The sequence below is a fragment of the Protopterus annectens genome, chromosome 4.part0 (genome assembly GCF_019279795.1).
Source record: "Protopterus annectens isolate FY-2018-M chromosome 4.part0, PAN1.0, whole genome shotgun sequence".
NCBI classification, from domain to species: Eukaryota; Metazoa; Chordata; order Ceratodontiformes; family Protopteridae; genus Protopterus; species Protopterus annectens.
Window position 1 is genome coordinate 1,476,886,634 of NC_056733.1, and position 17,126 is coordinate 1,476,903,759.

The 17,126-nt window shown below is 33.9% G+C and overlaps 1 protein-coding gene across 1 annotated transcript in view; it reads left to right on the forward strand.

Moving 5' to 3' along the window:
• Positions 1-17,126, forward strand: part of DBN1 (drebrin 1) — a 1,456,369-nt gene that overhangs the window by 1,384,722 nt on the left and 54,521 nt on the right. Inside the window, 1 exon segment of the mRNA XM_044069321.1 lies at positions 11,606-11,711. Within this exon segment, the coding sequence (XP_043925256.1) occupies positions 11,606-11,711 (106 nt within the window).

Genomic DNA, 17,126 nt, shown 5'->3' on the forward strand with positions numbered 1-17,126 from the left:
TCAGGAACCTATCCCTCCAGCATATTTTGTTCATTGTGATGACAAGGTTTATATCCCTGGAGCATGTGGCTGTGAGAGATTGGGATTTCTTTAAGGGTAGCATGTCCAACAGCTCTGGGTTTGACATGGCCTTGTATGTTACTCAGAGATCACCTCTGAGTAGACTATATGCGACAGAGTGTAGCTGGAGTTTTTTTAGACTGTCAACATAGGGCATCTGCTTTAGGCCTGTGATTCTTTTAGTGAGGTATTTCTGCGGCCTTTCCAGTTGTTGCAGATGTCTTAAGAGGTACATACCAAAAGGGGTGTTGTATTCTATAATGGGTCTAATGAGGGATGAGTACAGTGGGACAATGACCTCCTTTTTTGTGGATGAAAAGTCCTTAGTGATGAGGTGTGCCACATAGAAGGATTTCCTGACTGTTGTGGTGATGTGGTTATCAAAGGTGAGACCAATGTCTACCTGTGTCCCCAAGTCTCTTATCACACTTTAGGTATTTAGTGTACTGTCACCTATGTGGTAATTCATGGGTACATGTTTTTCTCCAAAGGGAATAACTATACATTTCTTGGCATTGAGCTTCAGCCCATGGCTGTGGCACCAAGCATCTGCTTCTGTAAGGCCTTTTGTAGAATATCCACATAATTTGGGGATTCAGTAATGGCTCCCAGTTTGCAGTCATCTGTAAACTTTTTTAGCTAGAGTCCCTTAGTGTTGGCCTGTACTTCAGAGAAGTAGATGCCAAACAAGAGCCATCCCAGGACTGAACCCGGAGGTACCCCACTTGTCACTTGCATTATTATTAATATTAATATTCTAGCATGATATTGCAACTTATTTGAGTGATTGTTGATGAAAATTACAATTTAATCCTGTCAAAAATGTGAAGGAGAAGCAGAGCAAAATTCTTGTGCTGGTAACTGCCATTTTCGGACTTCCTGACCAAGTAGCTTAGTCATCAGATTTTGCATCATGTGCTTACCTGAGTTGCCTGAAACTATGATGTTTTCATACTTAACCAGTAATGCAGATTTTAACAACTGGTCATTCTTTGGCATGAAAAGTGTTTTTTGAAAGGTTCATGTGAACTGTATATAATGCCTTAAGGCATGGGATACTGCACTTAAAAAGAACGATTTCTCTGAACATGAACAGATGGTTTGAAATGAATGTATTTTTGCACAGTCTCTGTGAACTTCCAGGTAAAGCTGTTCTGTAACCATTTTGGATTTATTTTATTGATTATAATCTGCATACTTAATATATTTCTTGTATTTTGCTTCTTTTGTTACTGTTTCCTTTTTTAGTTTTAAAGTCCTTGGTTAGGGCCAGCCAGCAAACATTTGTATTGCATTTCTGACTGCACGTGGATTGAATTTTCTAAGTAGCCGAAAAGTAGCATTTTATTTAAGCATCCACTGAAGTTACCAAGAGAAGACAACAGCAGCCCTGCAGACCCTTGCAACATCTGGGCAAAGACTATTGATCACTGGAGAGCCTGCAGCCCTCTTCTCAATAATTACCTTGGGATTAATGCTGTTCATCTCCTAGTGAGATAAGGAGCAGAGTACTAGGATTGCTTTCCTTGCACAGTTGTGGTGAGACTAGCAGTAACCAGGTAGTACAGTAAGCAGATCTCTATTGTTTTTTTTATTCCTGGCAACCATTACTTAATTCCTACAGTTAAACCTCCAGCAAGGTCAGCACTGCTGCTCTTTTTTTGTGTGCACTCATCTTGCTTATACCTCTTCTCTTGACAGTTTACTAACTCTAGATGTTGTGGGGCAGTGTAGCAACTGCTTCATGTTTGATGACAATATTTTCTTCAGAACCACTCTGATTTGATGTTTGAGAGTTCTCAATACTTGCTTTTTATAGGCTTGGAGTCCATAAACAGTGGCATAACACCCCATGAATATATCCTGAGGTTGTTAAAAAGTCTGCCTAAGCCTCCCTGAACCCCCCCCCCCTCAGCTCAGCATTCCAGGTACTTGAGCATCCCTATTCAAATGTATTACCACATATACTGAAAGAAAACTACAAAATACCAAAAACAAGTATTTTATAAACAGCTAAAGAAAGAAAGCACAATAGAGTCACCTAGAAAAACTGCTCAATAACAAGTTTAACATTAAGTGCTTTCATCTTTTCACATAGACAACTTCAGAATTTTCAGAATTAAGAAAACACAAAATAGTTAACTTTAAATAAAAATACAGCAAAAATTAACAGATTAGAATTTAGATTCATTGAGTTTCAGAAAGCACTTAATGTTGATCTCATTCAAGCCGGGGATATATTAGCATTTAACTTAATTTGTCATATTTATTTTTTTATCTCTAGTAAACTGTTTGCCATCACCCTCTAATATTTTCTTGGGCAAACATCTAAAAAAATAAAAAAAATAAAAATATCTTAGTGCTGCAAGGCAAAGTATGTGTATATCAAATGTGTACTGTATTTTTGTTATTTATAGTTAGAAACAAGAGTTATAACCACGAAGCTGAGCCACCAACTTTTTTTATATAAAAGACCAGTTTTGGATTTATTTAAAGTTGGTGGCTCAGCTTCGTGGTTATAACTCTTGTTCCTGGTTCTGTTCTCTGAACTGTTGTGGCTTAAGCGTTATTTATAGTTAGATTAACATGCTTTTTAACATGCTTTTTAATTCCTGCATGTAATTTTATGCTAACCTTTCCTATATAAACTACACTGCAAGCACGTAATGATATACATACAGCCTTTTCTGAATTAAATGTGAATTGTTTGGGATAGGTATGACTTCTCTCCAATGGATCTGCTAAAATGCTGATCCTTGTATTTATATATTTTGTAAGCTTTACAGAAGCCATATATATATATATATATATATATATATATATATATATTTTTTTTTTAATCATCATGATTAATGAATTACTTCTTCCCTTTCAAAAATGACTTTTAAATAGTCACTTCCTTTGTTAATAAAAAAGCAGGGCAATTGCCCAGTGTCGTTGTAATGTCTATGTTGCCATATGTTGCACACCATTTTTTATAACTGTAATACTTGGCCAAGTAAAAGTATAATCCATAATACTTATTTCCTTATTTTAGTACCTCAACTGCTACTTTTTTTTCAGAGTTAGGGGTCCATTTTAATTTTCTGCTTAAATTTACATGATCAGTTATATTCATTGTTATAATCTTTATTCATGAATGTTTTTCAAATCCACCGTCTCATTTTCAAGAATATCATCACTGACTAATTTTGAATCCCTAATCGTTTGTCCAATTACAGTGCTATTTTTTTTTGTGAATAATTTTATTAATTTGGCATGTATATAATATACACAACGAATGGAAGATATTTTGAGTACAAATACTATGTTTTTTTATAATATGTCATGCCTCTAGAATAAAATTGTTTAACCAGCAACTTAATATTCTTGACACTTCAGTAGCAACATTTCAAGATTATCCCAGCAGCTAGATGATTTAACACATTTAGCATCTCTTATTCTGATCACCTGTTTTTCATTTTTGCATAAAGTTGCAGTTGGATCTAAAAATTCTATAAACATAGGAGTTTAATTTGTATTCCAATAATTTGTAAAAATCTTTCTACCTACTCTAAGAAGACTTCAAAATATTTTATATTGTTTAGTATTTACAGATAGTGGGACTGGAACAGTCGCTAAAATTGTTGATCTAGACAATATGTAATCTGACCACAGCGCTTTAAAATATTGATTATCTGTTCCCAGTTTCAAGATTCTCACAGTCCAGAAATACATGTGTCCAGTCTGCTTTTACTTCTTTACTACATCTTCAACAGATCAATGCAATGGCTTTATTAAACTGTGAAATTGTATGTGGCATGATAAATATCATGTGTATATATTTCCACTATAAGTATGTATTTGGAAAGCTTTATGTCTGACTCACTGATTTGAGTAATATAATTCTGTTCTTTTCATTAATCAAATTAAATAGACTACTACCCAAAAAATTCCAGTAATTTACATCTGGATATTTATTATTTATGACTAACTTGTATAATTTCAAAAGACACTTCATAAGTTAGCTGACCTGTAACAATCAATGCTATATATATTCATATAATGGAGGAAAATAATTCTGATTCTGTTAGTTTGTAATGGTATAAAACTATCCAATTTCTTTCTAATATATATAACTAGCTTATTAACAGACTCATCCAGTTTGTAGAATTTTATTAAGCTTTCTGATGTTCTCACTCATACTGTAATACTAATAATTTTCCTTTATCATAACCTTTTTTATAACATTTTGAAATTCTGTAAGTCCTCTGGATGGTGCAATAGGTAGGCACAAAAATTTCCATTTTTAACTAAATGAACTTTACAAATATATTTTTAATTGTTTAATTTTTTTCAATGGAAGAAGAGTCTAAATTCTGAAAGGTATGTCCTTCTAAAGTATATTTTATTAACCAAGTAAAGGAATTCTTAATTATTTCAAATGTATTTAAATTAGTAAATTTAAATTAATTTAAAACAACTTGTTCATGAATGTCTTTCCATTGACTAGTGTAGCTTGGATCTAACCAGTGTTCAGCAGTTGATGTAATAGAATAAGTTTCTTTATCTAGAAAGTGAATTCCACCATATTCCCATAGTCTAATATGTTTTTTATATGAAAATAAGTAAATAATTTGTCACTGTAATCATTTTCATAAGGGTTGACCTTTATTCAAAAGTAAAGAAGCATTTATTCCATTATTTAATAGGAAGTGACGCATCCTCCATTATTTTAACAAAATTATGATTAATTATCTTGTTCACATCTTGTATTTTAATTCCAAGATATTTTAATTTCCATCTTTTCCAGTTATACTTGTACTTACTCACTAACTTAGTATCCAGTTGTTGATTTATGAATATAGTTTGTTTTGTTATTAAACTTCAGTAATGACATTTCTTGGAATTTTTCTATTTCCTTGTTTATTTCTCTAATTGATGTTTTAATATCTTCTATAATTAATAAAACATCATCTGCAAATAACTATATTTTGGATTGGTAATTCTTGGTTATAGAAAGCATCAGTTCTGTCATTATTTCTTATACCATTGGCAAAAGGTTCCAGGACTAATGCAAATAAAATAGATATTGGGCGTCATTGTCTTGTACCTTTGTTAAGTAAATCCTTCTGATATGTAAGCACCTATTTTAATATATGCTTTAGAATCTCTATATGAATGTTTTTATTATTTCTCTAGACTGCTTAGGAAATCCAAATATTTCTAAGGTTTTTAACAATTCCAGTAAACACAGTCAAAAGGCTGCCTCAATATCTAGACTAATTAAGGTTTTTTTTATTTAAGATCTTTGTTAAATCTAAAATTATTCCCATTTTAATATTGTCATAAGTTAATCTGTTAAACTCTGTCCAATCTTTATTTAGTAAATTATCTACAGTAATTCTTAGTCTTATAGAGAGAATAGAAGTAAATATTTTGTAATCTGCATTTAACAAAGAAATAGATCTATATGGTTAACCCAATTTTTTTCATTGTCATATTTAAAAATTGGTGATGATATAGAACATTTCCATGAAGGAGGAATTATTTTTTTTCCTTATGAACCACTATAAAAACTTATTTAAACAATTCTATTACATTCAGTGGAAATAAATTATATAATACACTTAAACCATCTAATCCTGGGGCTTTACCATATTTACATTTTTTCAATACTTCTTTAATCACAATGAAATTGGTTTAATAGTGATATTTGCTAATTAATTCAGTTTACTAATATTTGTCTATAAATATCTGTTTTGTATTTATTTGCATTAGTGCCTTTATCCTTATTTAAATCTTTATGATATTTTTAAAACTATATAGTATTTCATCTATATCTGAAGTTGGCTTATTAGTTTGTGGATTTTTAAGTGTTGCTTTGACTTTTTTAACAATTCTATTTGTGGATTTTTAATAGTGTTGATTTGACTTTTTTTTTTACTTTACTTCTCTTAGCTAATCTACGTAAATTTTGGGAGTCATTACATAACCTTCCATTTTTAATTTTTCTAATTCTATCTCAACTTTGTGTTAAAATAGGGTATGACATTTATTTTTTAATAATCCCAATATTATCTGTTTTTGTAGTTCTAATTTAGCTTATTTTTAAGCCTTCTTCTAACCTCAGTAATTCTTTTTCCCCATTCACTTAATTTGTTACATGACCATTTCCCCATTTTAACTTTAATATACATTTCTAAAGAATCCACAATATAACATTTACTTGACCATTGTCATTTAATGAGAGAAAATTCTGTATTTGTTCTTTAAGATGACTTTTGAATTTTAGTTCAGTCTATAAACAATTTGAAATGTTCACAAATCCATTGTTATATTAATATTTAATGGATTTTGATTGGATAAAGGCAAATGTTTAATTTTAAGATAATTAACTTTATTAAATAGATCTAAAGAACCATATAATGTGTCAGTTCTAGTTTGAGTTCCATGAGCATAAGAACAATGGCTACAAAATGGTGACTTGCCATCTATCTTTACTGAGTCTAACTATAGTCTGTCTATATCTATCTTTACTACTGAGTCTAACTATAGTCTAACTATATTATTATTATTATTATTAAATTTATTTAGAGCTGTAGCTAGTGCTGCAATTTTAATTGTTCTTTATTTGTATCATCCATACTAATTATGCAGCTAAATTCTTCCTCTAAAATTAAGCTTCCTTTCCACTGACTCTGTAACACTTAAGTGATTTTTTTTTTGTTATTCCTGCCCCAATTCCAGAAGATAGTGTATAAAGTTTATTATTAAACTGCACAACTACAATTGTATAAATCCTTTTGGGTCATTAACAGATTTTTTTTCTCCACAATATAGCAGTTACTTTCCTTTTTATTGTTATAATTATTATTATTATTATTATTATTATTATTATTATTATTAATGGAAGCAGATGATAGTATCTCATATTCAGTGTTTAAACAGTTTATATCTTTCTCTATCAAGTGAATTTCTTGCAGATGTATAATGTCTCCAGTATTGTTTTGAAATATTTTATTAATGCTCACCTTTTATTGCCGATCTTTAATCCATTTATCTTACTAGACATCAAGTACAAACTATTCATGTTTATATGAGGTATATATTTTAAGACCTAGTGTTATTGTATTTGGTACCAAATTACTTTTGTTATGACTAAAATTCTAATACCCATCCATAGTACTACACTATTTTTCCATTTCTTCTTCAGCTCTTCCATTCTGTATACTAAATTACTAGAATTCCTAATTAAAACCAAAATTAAGATAAAACCTTTAAATAGGTGCATTACTATTAAAACCCTGCTATTAATGGACACTAAAGTCTCTGAGTTGCCTATCTATACAGGCAACGTATCCGAACTATACTCTTACTTAACTAGAATTAATGCTAATTGCATTCTAATATGAGAATATATTAATAATTAAGTATTAGCTTCAACAGTTGTTTATTGAGCATGCACCATCCCAGATGTATAGCAATAAAATCCGTCTAATTACTAACCTGATGCATTAACTACCAAGATTTCTACATATTAACTTAAATATAATTACATAAGTAAACTTAAATTGATCACTTATAACAGTATTTTATTAATAACCACCAATCTTAGAGAAACGCATCAGAATTCATTTGATTAGCCATCAGCAGTAGGTTATTACCTTACCCAATGCACTCGTCTTTTCTAGACTTCATATGTACACCAAATTCTCATCTTTGCTTTTAAGTCTAAGATGGTAGACCCCAGACAGACAACTTTTTAAATGTTAAACCAGTCATTACACACTTTTTCTGGATGTAAACTTCAGTATTCAGCATAGATTATCTGTTCATCTCGCTGTCATATGTGCTCATTCCTTCTTGATGTACATGTCACAATTTGACCTGCTGAACATGCCAGAGACCAGATTGCAGCTGAATAGCTCAAGAAACAGGCGGAAAGCAACAGGCAAAAGTAAGTTATTTTTTTAACTAATTAAGGCTTCCCTTAGCCTTGTGCACAAGTTATTCCCCACTCAGTAGTGACAGAATAGAACACAAGGTACCAAAAAAGGGGAAAATGGCAAACACCACCGCAGTTTAACTGACATTTGCTTCATTTTAAAACTTCATCATTACTTGATAATAAGTTTCTATTTGATTTATAATATAAAAAAGTGTGCTATGTATTATGCTAAAACATTCAATATCTAAACTCCACAACTCAATCTATTAATTAAATGAAGTCATTTTTCAGTGTTAAATACCTGTTTATGTATTTAATCGTATCAGTTCTAATAAGTTTAATTGCAGATTAACTTGAAACTGATTACCACTGTTTACTATTTTAATATCTTACATAAATTGAAATAACATTTCAGTACATACGTCAGTCTTTTAAGCATGCAGACCCATATATTTATTTTATTTAATTGACAAGTCTGGTGCTGCAGTTAATTGAAGCATCACAATCATTTAGAAAAGTCATTTAAGTTTATGAACTTTAGATGTAGTCTTCCATGTATTCACTTCACTCAGTCTCTTGAAGGATGAAGCAATCCATTGCATTTCTTCAGTATAGTTAAGAATTTTATTTTTATTAGCTTACATGGAAGCTTTCTTAGATATGCCAAATTTTTTGATTCCTTCAGGAAGGAGTATTTTTATCATTGAAAGAAATGACAGACTGGCTTTGATATTATTATTTTTTTTTTGTTGTTGTTCTTTAATCAGTGGTAAACATTTTTTTATTACCTTAGTGGAATAGACATTATCAAACCTAATTTGATGCTCACCTATTTTGATAGGTGGGCTGGACCATGCAGCTTTTTATATTTGGTCTTTTTTTATACTAGACATACATTTGACTGTTATTGAATATGGGGGAGAATTTTCCTTTTTTGCAGGTGCTATTAATGATCTTTGAGCTCTCTCTATTCCAAAAGATAAAGATTCTGGTAAATTCCATTTCTTATGTAACCATGCTAAAAAGTTCATAATGTTGTCTCCTTCAATTTTTCTGGTATTTTGTCTCAGTTTACTATCCAAGTCCTCTGCTTTGTCTGCAAGTCATAAAGCCTGCTTAAAAAGAAATTCATTTTGAGACTCACTTTCAATTCTTACCTCATGGTCATTTAAGGCTTCTTCAGGGTTTTTAATTTGCATACTTTGTTGTTTATCTTCTTTTTACAGTCTTCTTTAAAGTTTTTATTGTATCAGGTTTATCCATTTTAATTGATATATCCCGTAGGCTCAAAATCAGTTACTAGATTTTTTTAACAAAGGAGTCATGAGTACCATTTTTGTGTGACTCTTTTTGTAATATTTTTCTTCTTAACAAAGTAAATACATTTTGACAGGAATTTTGTTTCTTCTGAGAGAACTCAATTTAAAATATTCTTCTCTTACTATTTATGAATGTAAACAAACTTCAGTAATCTCCAAAATCTTATTTTGAACTTTTTTGTAAGAGTAACAAATTCCTTTACAGAGCTTTTTCTAGTTGTTGCTGTTAACTAGCCATTTTGGACATGCTTCTCCCTACAATGCATTTTCTTAATAAATCTCAGATGTGCACTGCTTTCATTTAGGTATACGTTAAACTCAGACTTTTTAAAAAATACTTGATTGCAAAGAGCCACTTAGAGTATCTGCATTAAGCTGGATATCCCCCTCAAATAAAACAAAATAATAAAACTGGGTGTCTAAATAAACTTTGAAAATTCTGTTGTATTTAAATATTTAATAAGTAGATTCAATTCATTTTCTCCCCTACTCCATCTGATGAAAGTATCATCAAAAAATACTTGAATAACCGAACAACTGTACACTTATCAAAACATGTTGAAAATTGTATTGTACTTGTTAACTTTGTTGATATTAGCTTTGTAATAATTGTATATGGAGCTTTTCTCCCCGGGCCACCATTGAAAATGGGCTCATTCTGGCCCAATGGACTTTCCCGGATAACAAACTACAAATAATATAATAAAATAAAATATTGATTCTCCCATTGGGACATAAATGTATTTGCATATGAGAGTGTCATGTTGCTTACACATTTCATTGTTAAAATAATAATAAAAATGTTATTTAAATTACCTTCATTTAAGCTGCATAATAATTCAGTTTTCCTATAGCTGAAATTAGTATTGATACTTAGAAATTCTTTCAGCATGCTAACACCTTTTTTCTTGTGAGATGCAGGAGTATAATGAGACTACATCTTCAGTCGCAAAACTTAAAATGCTTCCACTGTGTACCTCTTGGATGTAATCTAAAAAGTGCTAACTGTCCCTTGGAAAATAATTAATTTTCGTTACTATTTTTTAACCACTTGATCCAGTAATAAACAAATAAACTCTGTTGTAAATCCTGGGGAGTCAACAGTAGGCCTGAAACGAGAACCTTTTTTCATCCTTGTAAATTTTAATTCACATTTTTATTCTGTCGATGTCTCAAGTTAATAGTACTAAGATTTTGAAGTGTCTCTTATTATTTCTGCATTTATCCCTGATGCTGTTGATGAATTCTACACTAATATTTAAATGTTCTCTAATATAGTATTTTAGTTCTGGTAAGCTTTGTTTCCATTAAATAACCTACTTTGAAGTGCTATGTAGAGTGTTGTAGTTACTGAGAATACATTTGTTACCAAATTCACTGAGTGGTTAGAATCTCAGATGAGTCATTAACTAGCTGGTGTGTAACTCCTCCCTCCCTTTTAATGCTGTAGTACAGATTGTGCATGTATGCCAGGAAGTGGTCCACATTTGGCCCTTTACCGCCAGATTATCATTAGGCCAGATATAAAATTGATTGAATAGCCAGTTTTTGGTCTTTGCTTGCTTGGATCAAGGCTAGCACAATGATAACACAGTATTTCACCCTTGAATTGAAGAAGGTGGCTTCATAAGGGAAGCAACTGTATTTGGTCTGGCCCACAGTAAATATTCCCATATTCTATACAGAAACAGACATTTATTTTAACATACTGAATTGAGATAAAAGCAGCGTTCTGGGTATCTGGGCATTTGAAAGATTAAAAAAAGAGCAGTTAGTGGTGGTTGTGGATATCCAGGTGATTTTACAAGTGGATTGATGTAGTGTGTGTCATGAGCTGTAATTAAATCTTTAGTCTGTTGATCCTTCTATTGTCTTCATCATCCTGTTGTGACTTGTAACTACTCTCATCTTGTTCTCTAAGTAAAAGGTAACCTACATGTTGTGGTTTTGGTAACCCTGCCATGAATATGGCCACCAAACTTCAGAACCACTAAGATTTGCTGTGCTATCAGTAACCCAGAAAGCTTTCTGGACAGTAAAGGCCAAAACCAGTCTCCATACTAGTCTGCACCATAGGTTTGTTTTTGCTCCTCTGTGTTTCATGTATACAACATGAACTGTAATCGATGGAAAAAAAAGAATGGAAGAAGATTACTAGATGTGTAGATTTCTGCAAAGAATATCCATGTTCCTCCATTCTTCTAAATGAGTTAGAACTTGCAGAATCGCCATTTATTTTAATGTCTTGCATATACAGACTCTTACAATTAGTTTGACTTTATTTTGCAATATCTAGGCAAGTGAAGGATACTTCAGCCAGTCTCAAGAAGAGGAGTTTCACCAGCCTGAAGAGTCGTCAGCCAAACTCCCGCCACCACCGGCATTTTATAACAAGCCTCCAGGTATGAAATATATAAAAGTTAATTTGGTTTTCTAGTGATAAAAATGTTTCAAAGAAGCTATTAAAACTGTAATTAACTGTAAATGAGAGTCTAGCCATGGTGTGACACAAGAGCTGTAGAAGCCATGATACCTTGCAGCAAACTTAATCTGTGGATTGCATCATGCTTTGATGTTCACCTTCTTTAAAATTTTCATTGTTAACCATCCAGTGAAGTGCTTGAGGTACTCAAAATCTGTATTCCTTTGACAGATACATTTCCACAGTAATAGCTAGTCCCCTAAGCATGAGTAGCAAACATAAGGTTTATTGTAAACCAAACCGGTTTCAGCAACTAGCTTTCTTCAGTGGCTGATTTTGCAACAACACAATGAGTCATATATATAGGAAATATAAAGTAGGTGACCTGACATCACTTCCTGTATTTTCACAATATAGCCACAAAACATAAAAAATAGGAATTGAATTGATGTTTGACAGTAAATATTTCCCAAAAATAAAACATTTAGTTTTAGACCTGGTGGAAATAAGCCACCTGTGGTCTCAATGATAAACTACAATGATTCACTCAGTGTTATTCATCACATTATATTAACAATGGTACCGTGTTTAAAAGATTTTTTGGTCATTTTCTTGGTCAATAATTATTAATTTTTTGAATGCTTGTTATTATATTTACTAGCATTTACATGGTACTCCATATTATTTCATCATGAATGGTTGTAGCTAAATAATACATTTTTCAAACATAACTAAATGTTTTATTTTTGGGAAATATTTACTGTCAAACATCAATTCAATTCCTATTTTTTATGTTTTGTGGCTATATTGTGAAAATACAGGAAGTGATGTCAGGTCACCTACTTTATATTTCCTATATATATATGACTCATTGTGTTGTTGCAAAATCAGCCACTGAAGAAAGCTAGTTGCTGAAACTGGTTTTGTTTACAATAAACCTTATGTTTGCTACTCATGCTCAGGGTGCTGGATTCTTTTTGCTTTCAAACAAGGTTGGTTTATCCGTGCATCTACCGTACTTGCTAACCTGCTTTGTACTCTAGTCCCCTAACCCTGTTCTATGACCTATTTTCTTTAGTACTTGCCTAACTCTGATGTCTGCAGTTCCACTCCTGACATGAGTGTCACAAATCTCATCAGTTCTCTGTGGATCTGGTTTGGGTTAGTACCTCTATCACACTTGCATTTCTCTTGGGAAACAATTGAATGTGGTATATATTTTTCTTCAGTTCTTTCCAGTCCTTCAGACAGAAAGATGGTGTTAGCAGGCATCCATTATACATGCCACGTTTAGTCACCCAGATAATTTTATTACACAGGGAATTACCCTTTCTCCCAGGGGACACTTGTGGGATAACTGATCCTTTCCGTACTGCCATCGAGCAGTCCAGTGTCTCATAAACCAAGGCCACCAGGATGGAGAAAAATAATACTTTTGGTTTGCTGGTATACATATTTGTTGATGACTAAAGGACATAATGTATGTCTAGCAGTCTGTAGCTGCTCCTTGCATTCCCTTTTTACCCATTCTGTTTTCAGACTTTCTCTTAGCCTCTTGAAGGTTTGCATTGAGCTGTATTCCACAATCCATTCCTGTTGCATTTTTTTCATCATTGCCCAACTATTCTTTGAAGAGATTCTTCTTTAGGTGCACATTATAGTTTGTACTTTTCATCTGCAATAACTGCTTCTTCCCACCACCCTGGTGTTCCTCCCCAGTCATGCTGTTGTGGACTCTGGTTGTGTTCCCAGTGTTCATTCTAGTCTTTTGTGAAAAAGGTCCTAGCACTGCCCATCTTCTGTACAAGTCTAGCCCCTCCATATCATTATTACCCCGTTACCTTCTAAGCCCTCTATACAACTGCTTTGTTCCTTTGCCTTTGCAGTTTGCATAAACGGGCACAGCATTCTGTATGAGGCCAGCTCAGTGTCATGTACCACATGTAGGATGAGTTCACTGTCTTTTTCCCCCTCAAGGGTGTGTCAGAGCATCTTTAGTTTTCTGCGCCTGATGGTCTTTGTGGTGCTGCTGTCACTACTTTTAAGGGTCCCCTGTTGAAATGGTGGCACTTGCAATGCCGAGTGCCAACACACAGAAGGAAAGAAAGATGAAAAATGCTGAAGGAGAACGAATATTGAACATCACTCTTCTCATTTAAAATTCTTTTTTTGTTGGGGGACAAGCCTTTCTGCACCCCCCCCCCCCCCGAACTTAACTTCAAGGTTGCACAGCAGTGGGGAAAGATGGAAACTGAACTACTGATGAAAGTTATTTCAGTGGAGTACTTTTAGTGAATTTTCTTCAAACTTTTTATTTTCACAGAAACAGCTTTATTAAATGATCACTTAAGACATGGGCAAACACACATCGAGAGAAAAGAAAACAAACCACTTTAATATTTTCCCATTTAAACACAATGTACATCACATACGTTTGCTTCGCTACTGTCATCAGTCCAGCATTACAATAATTGCCAAATTCCTGCCCTCCCTTAAACCTCACTCCTGCTCCTGAACTTTTTTATTCATGTATTATTCCTAGAATTCCATTTACTTCTGTGTAATTTACTTCTGTTTTCTAAAGATCCCCATTCCAGTTCTTTTATCTCTTTTACAGTGTTCAGTGCCAACTACAGTTGGTGTAGACTTTGATTTCCATTTTCTAGTAATTACTTTTTTACTAGCCAATATAATTAAACTTAATAAGGTTTTACTGTGTTTAGGCAATTCAGATCCTGTATCCCATCTCAAAAGAATCATTTCCATACAATTGTTTGCTCATCTAATATTTCTGATAGTGTACTTTGTAAGGAATTCTTAAAATCTGCCAACTCATTGCACTCCCAAAACATATATTCCCAGTTACTGATTTCTTCTGTATCAGACCTCCAACATTTGCTGTCTGCTTGATGAAAAATTCGTTGAAGTCTGCTTGGGGTAAAAAATACATATGCAATCACTTCCAAGCAAAGATCCTGAAGCATTTGGACTTGGTTTCATACTTGTAAGCCTTACATATGCCTTCCCATTTTTGTTGGTGGTGTGTTTTGTTTTTGTTTTTTTGTACATTGATTTCCCATTCTCTTGTCCCAATCTTTTCTAGCCTCCTCTGATTGATTCTTATAGATCATGCAGTGTTTTATATATCCTACTAATCATCCTTTTTTAATAGCTGCTTCTATTCTAGACTCAATTAAACACTCTTCCACAGTTTTTGACTTAAAATTCCCCTCTCCCTTTCTCTTTGCCTTTCTACTGAGATCATGCCCTGGTAAGGAAGGCAGTGTCTAGCCTGCAATCCAAATGTCTTCCTGGCTTCATCTCACTCTATTACCTTTCCTGCTTGAGTTATTTTTTCCCCAATATCTTGGTTCCTTTGTTAGGGTTCTCCAGTAAATTACAGCCCCCTCATGCCTATTTTCTGTACCCCTGCTTGCAGTCCCGCCTGGGAAATCTCCTTTCTCAGTTCTCATATTGGCTTAGTTCTCAGAATACTTTCTGCTACTTTATGAATATAATATACTGTATGGTTGCTATTTTTCGTAAGGATCTACATCCATAATTCCATTCTCTTTTTTTTTGTTAACCCCCCCCCCCCACTTCATGAGCATCCTTTACACTTTGAATTATAACTTTCTGCTTAAGTTATGTGTATCCCTTCAAATCAAACCCAAACCATCTTGTTCTATTGGAAGGATCAGTTTATCCCACGTAACTCTTGTCATCTTTCTCTCCCAGATAAATTCCTTCAGTTCTTTATTAATTATTGTCCACAACTTCTCCTTAAGTTGATAAAAGTATGTCTGACTAAACATTTTCACTGCTTGTATTTTCTTACCCATATCCATAAATAAGAATTTTTGATTTCTCAGTTTGTGTATAGTTTATTCCTACTTATCCTCAAGTACTTCACCTTATGTTCCCATAAGTATGGGTATTGCTGAACCAATTTGTGTGTGGGTACATAATTTACAGCTATAGATTTTGTTTTATCTTCATTAATTTTATATCCTGAAAAAGACTCAAAACTGTCTCAAAATGTTCTACAACACTGAGATGTCCTTTTTTGTATTTGTCACATGCAAAATAATATCATCTGCAAATAAAGCCAACTTTTCTTGATTACCATTTCAGGATGGGTTGCAAACTGACTAAGTGACAGAACCCACAGGGTCAGAGTTGCTGGAGCCATGTCAGACTCAAAGCCTGTCACAAGTGGTGTCCCACAGGGCTCAGTCCTGGGTCCACTCTTGTTCGGCATCTACTTTTCTGAAGTACAAGCAAACACAGGAGGGTTATGGCTGACAAAGTTTGCAGATGACTGCAAACTGGGTGCCATAGTCGAAAACACATCTGACACAGATATCCTTCAGAAGGGCCTCACAGAAACGGATAACTGGTGCCAGAGCCATGGCCTAAAGTTAAACGCCAAGAAATGCATAGTCATACCCTTCGGGAAAAACAAGGTTACCCCTAGCTACCATATAGGTGGCAATCCACTGAGCACAGAAGAAGTCATCAGGGATCTGGGGACCCAGGTTGACAGTAGCCTTCGCTTGACACTCATGTTGCTAAAGTAGTTAGGAAAACCTTCTACATTGCTCACCTGATCATGAAGGGATTCACATCTAGATCAAGGGAGGTCATCGCCCCTGTACTCATCACTCATTAGACCTATGATTGAGTACAATGCCCCATTCGGAATGTATCTGACCCGACACCTGCAGCAGCTGGAAAGGCCCCAAAAGTTCCTCACCAAAAGGATAAAGGGTCTCAAAAATATGTCGTATGCTGCCCGACTGAAAGAACTCCAGCTCTATTCAGTCTCATACCGCTTGCTCAGAGGTGACCTGTGCCTGACATACAAGGCCATGTCAAACCCAGATTTGATGAATATGCTTCACCTCAAAAATCTAGATCCCTCAGAACCACAAGGGCGGGAGACTTGAACCTTGACACGGTTATTAATAGAACGTGCTGGAGGGACAGATTCATCACCCAGAGACTCCCTATGCTGTGGAACAAAATCCCGGTACATGTGAGGCAGAGCACCTCGCTGGCCTTGTTCAAGAGGAATCTTGACCAATGGATGGGAGATCGCAGATATACCCCAGGGATTACTTCAGTGTCACTGCTTGACAGAGGCACAGCAAAATAATAGGCATAGTTTTATTCTAACTAAAGGGGTGGCGAAAGCCACATAACTATGGGCTAGGCTTATAAATGCCCTTGGGCAGATAGCCTAGTATGAACCTATGAACCTATGACCCTAATTATATCATTGTATTTCTGAGTCCCTAATTTTCTTTGCTAGTAGCTCTAAGTATAAAGCAAATAACAGGGGACCCCTGCTTGGTTCCTCTGTTCAAACACAGCTGTTCTGAGAGAGCCCTCC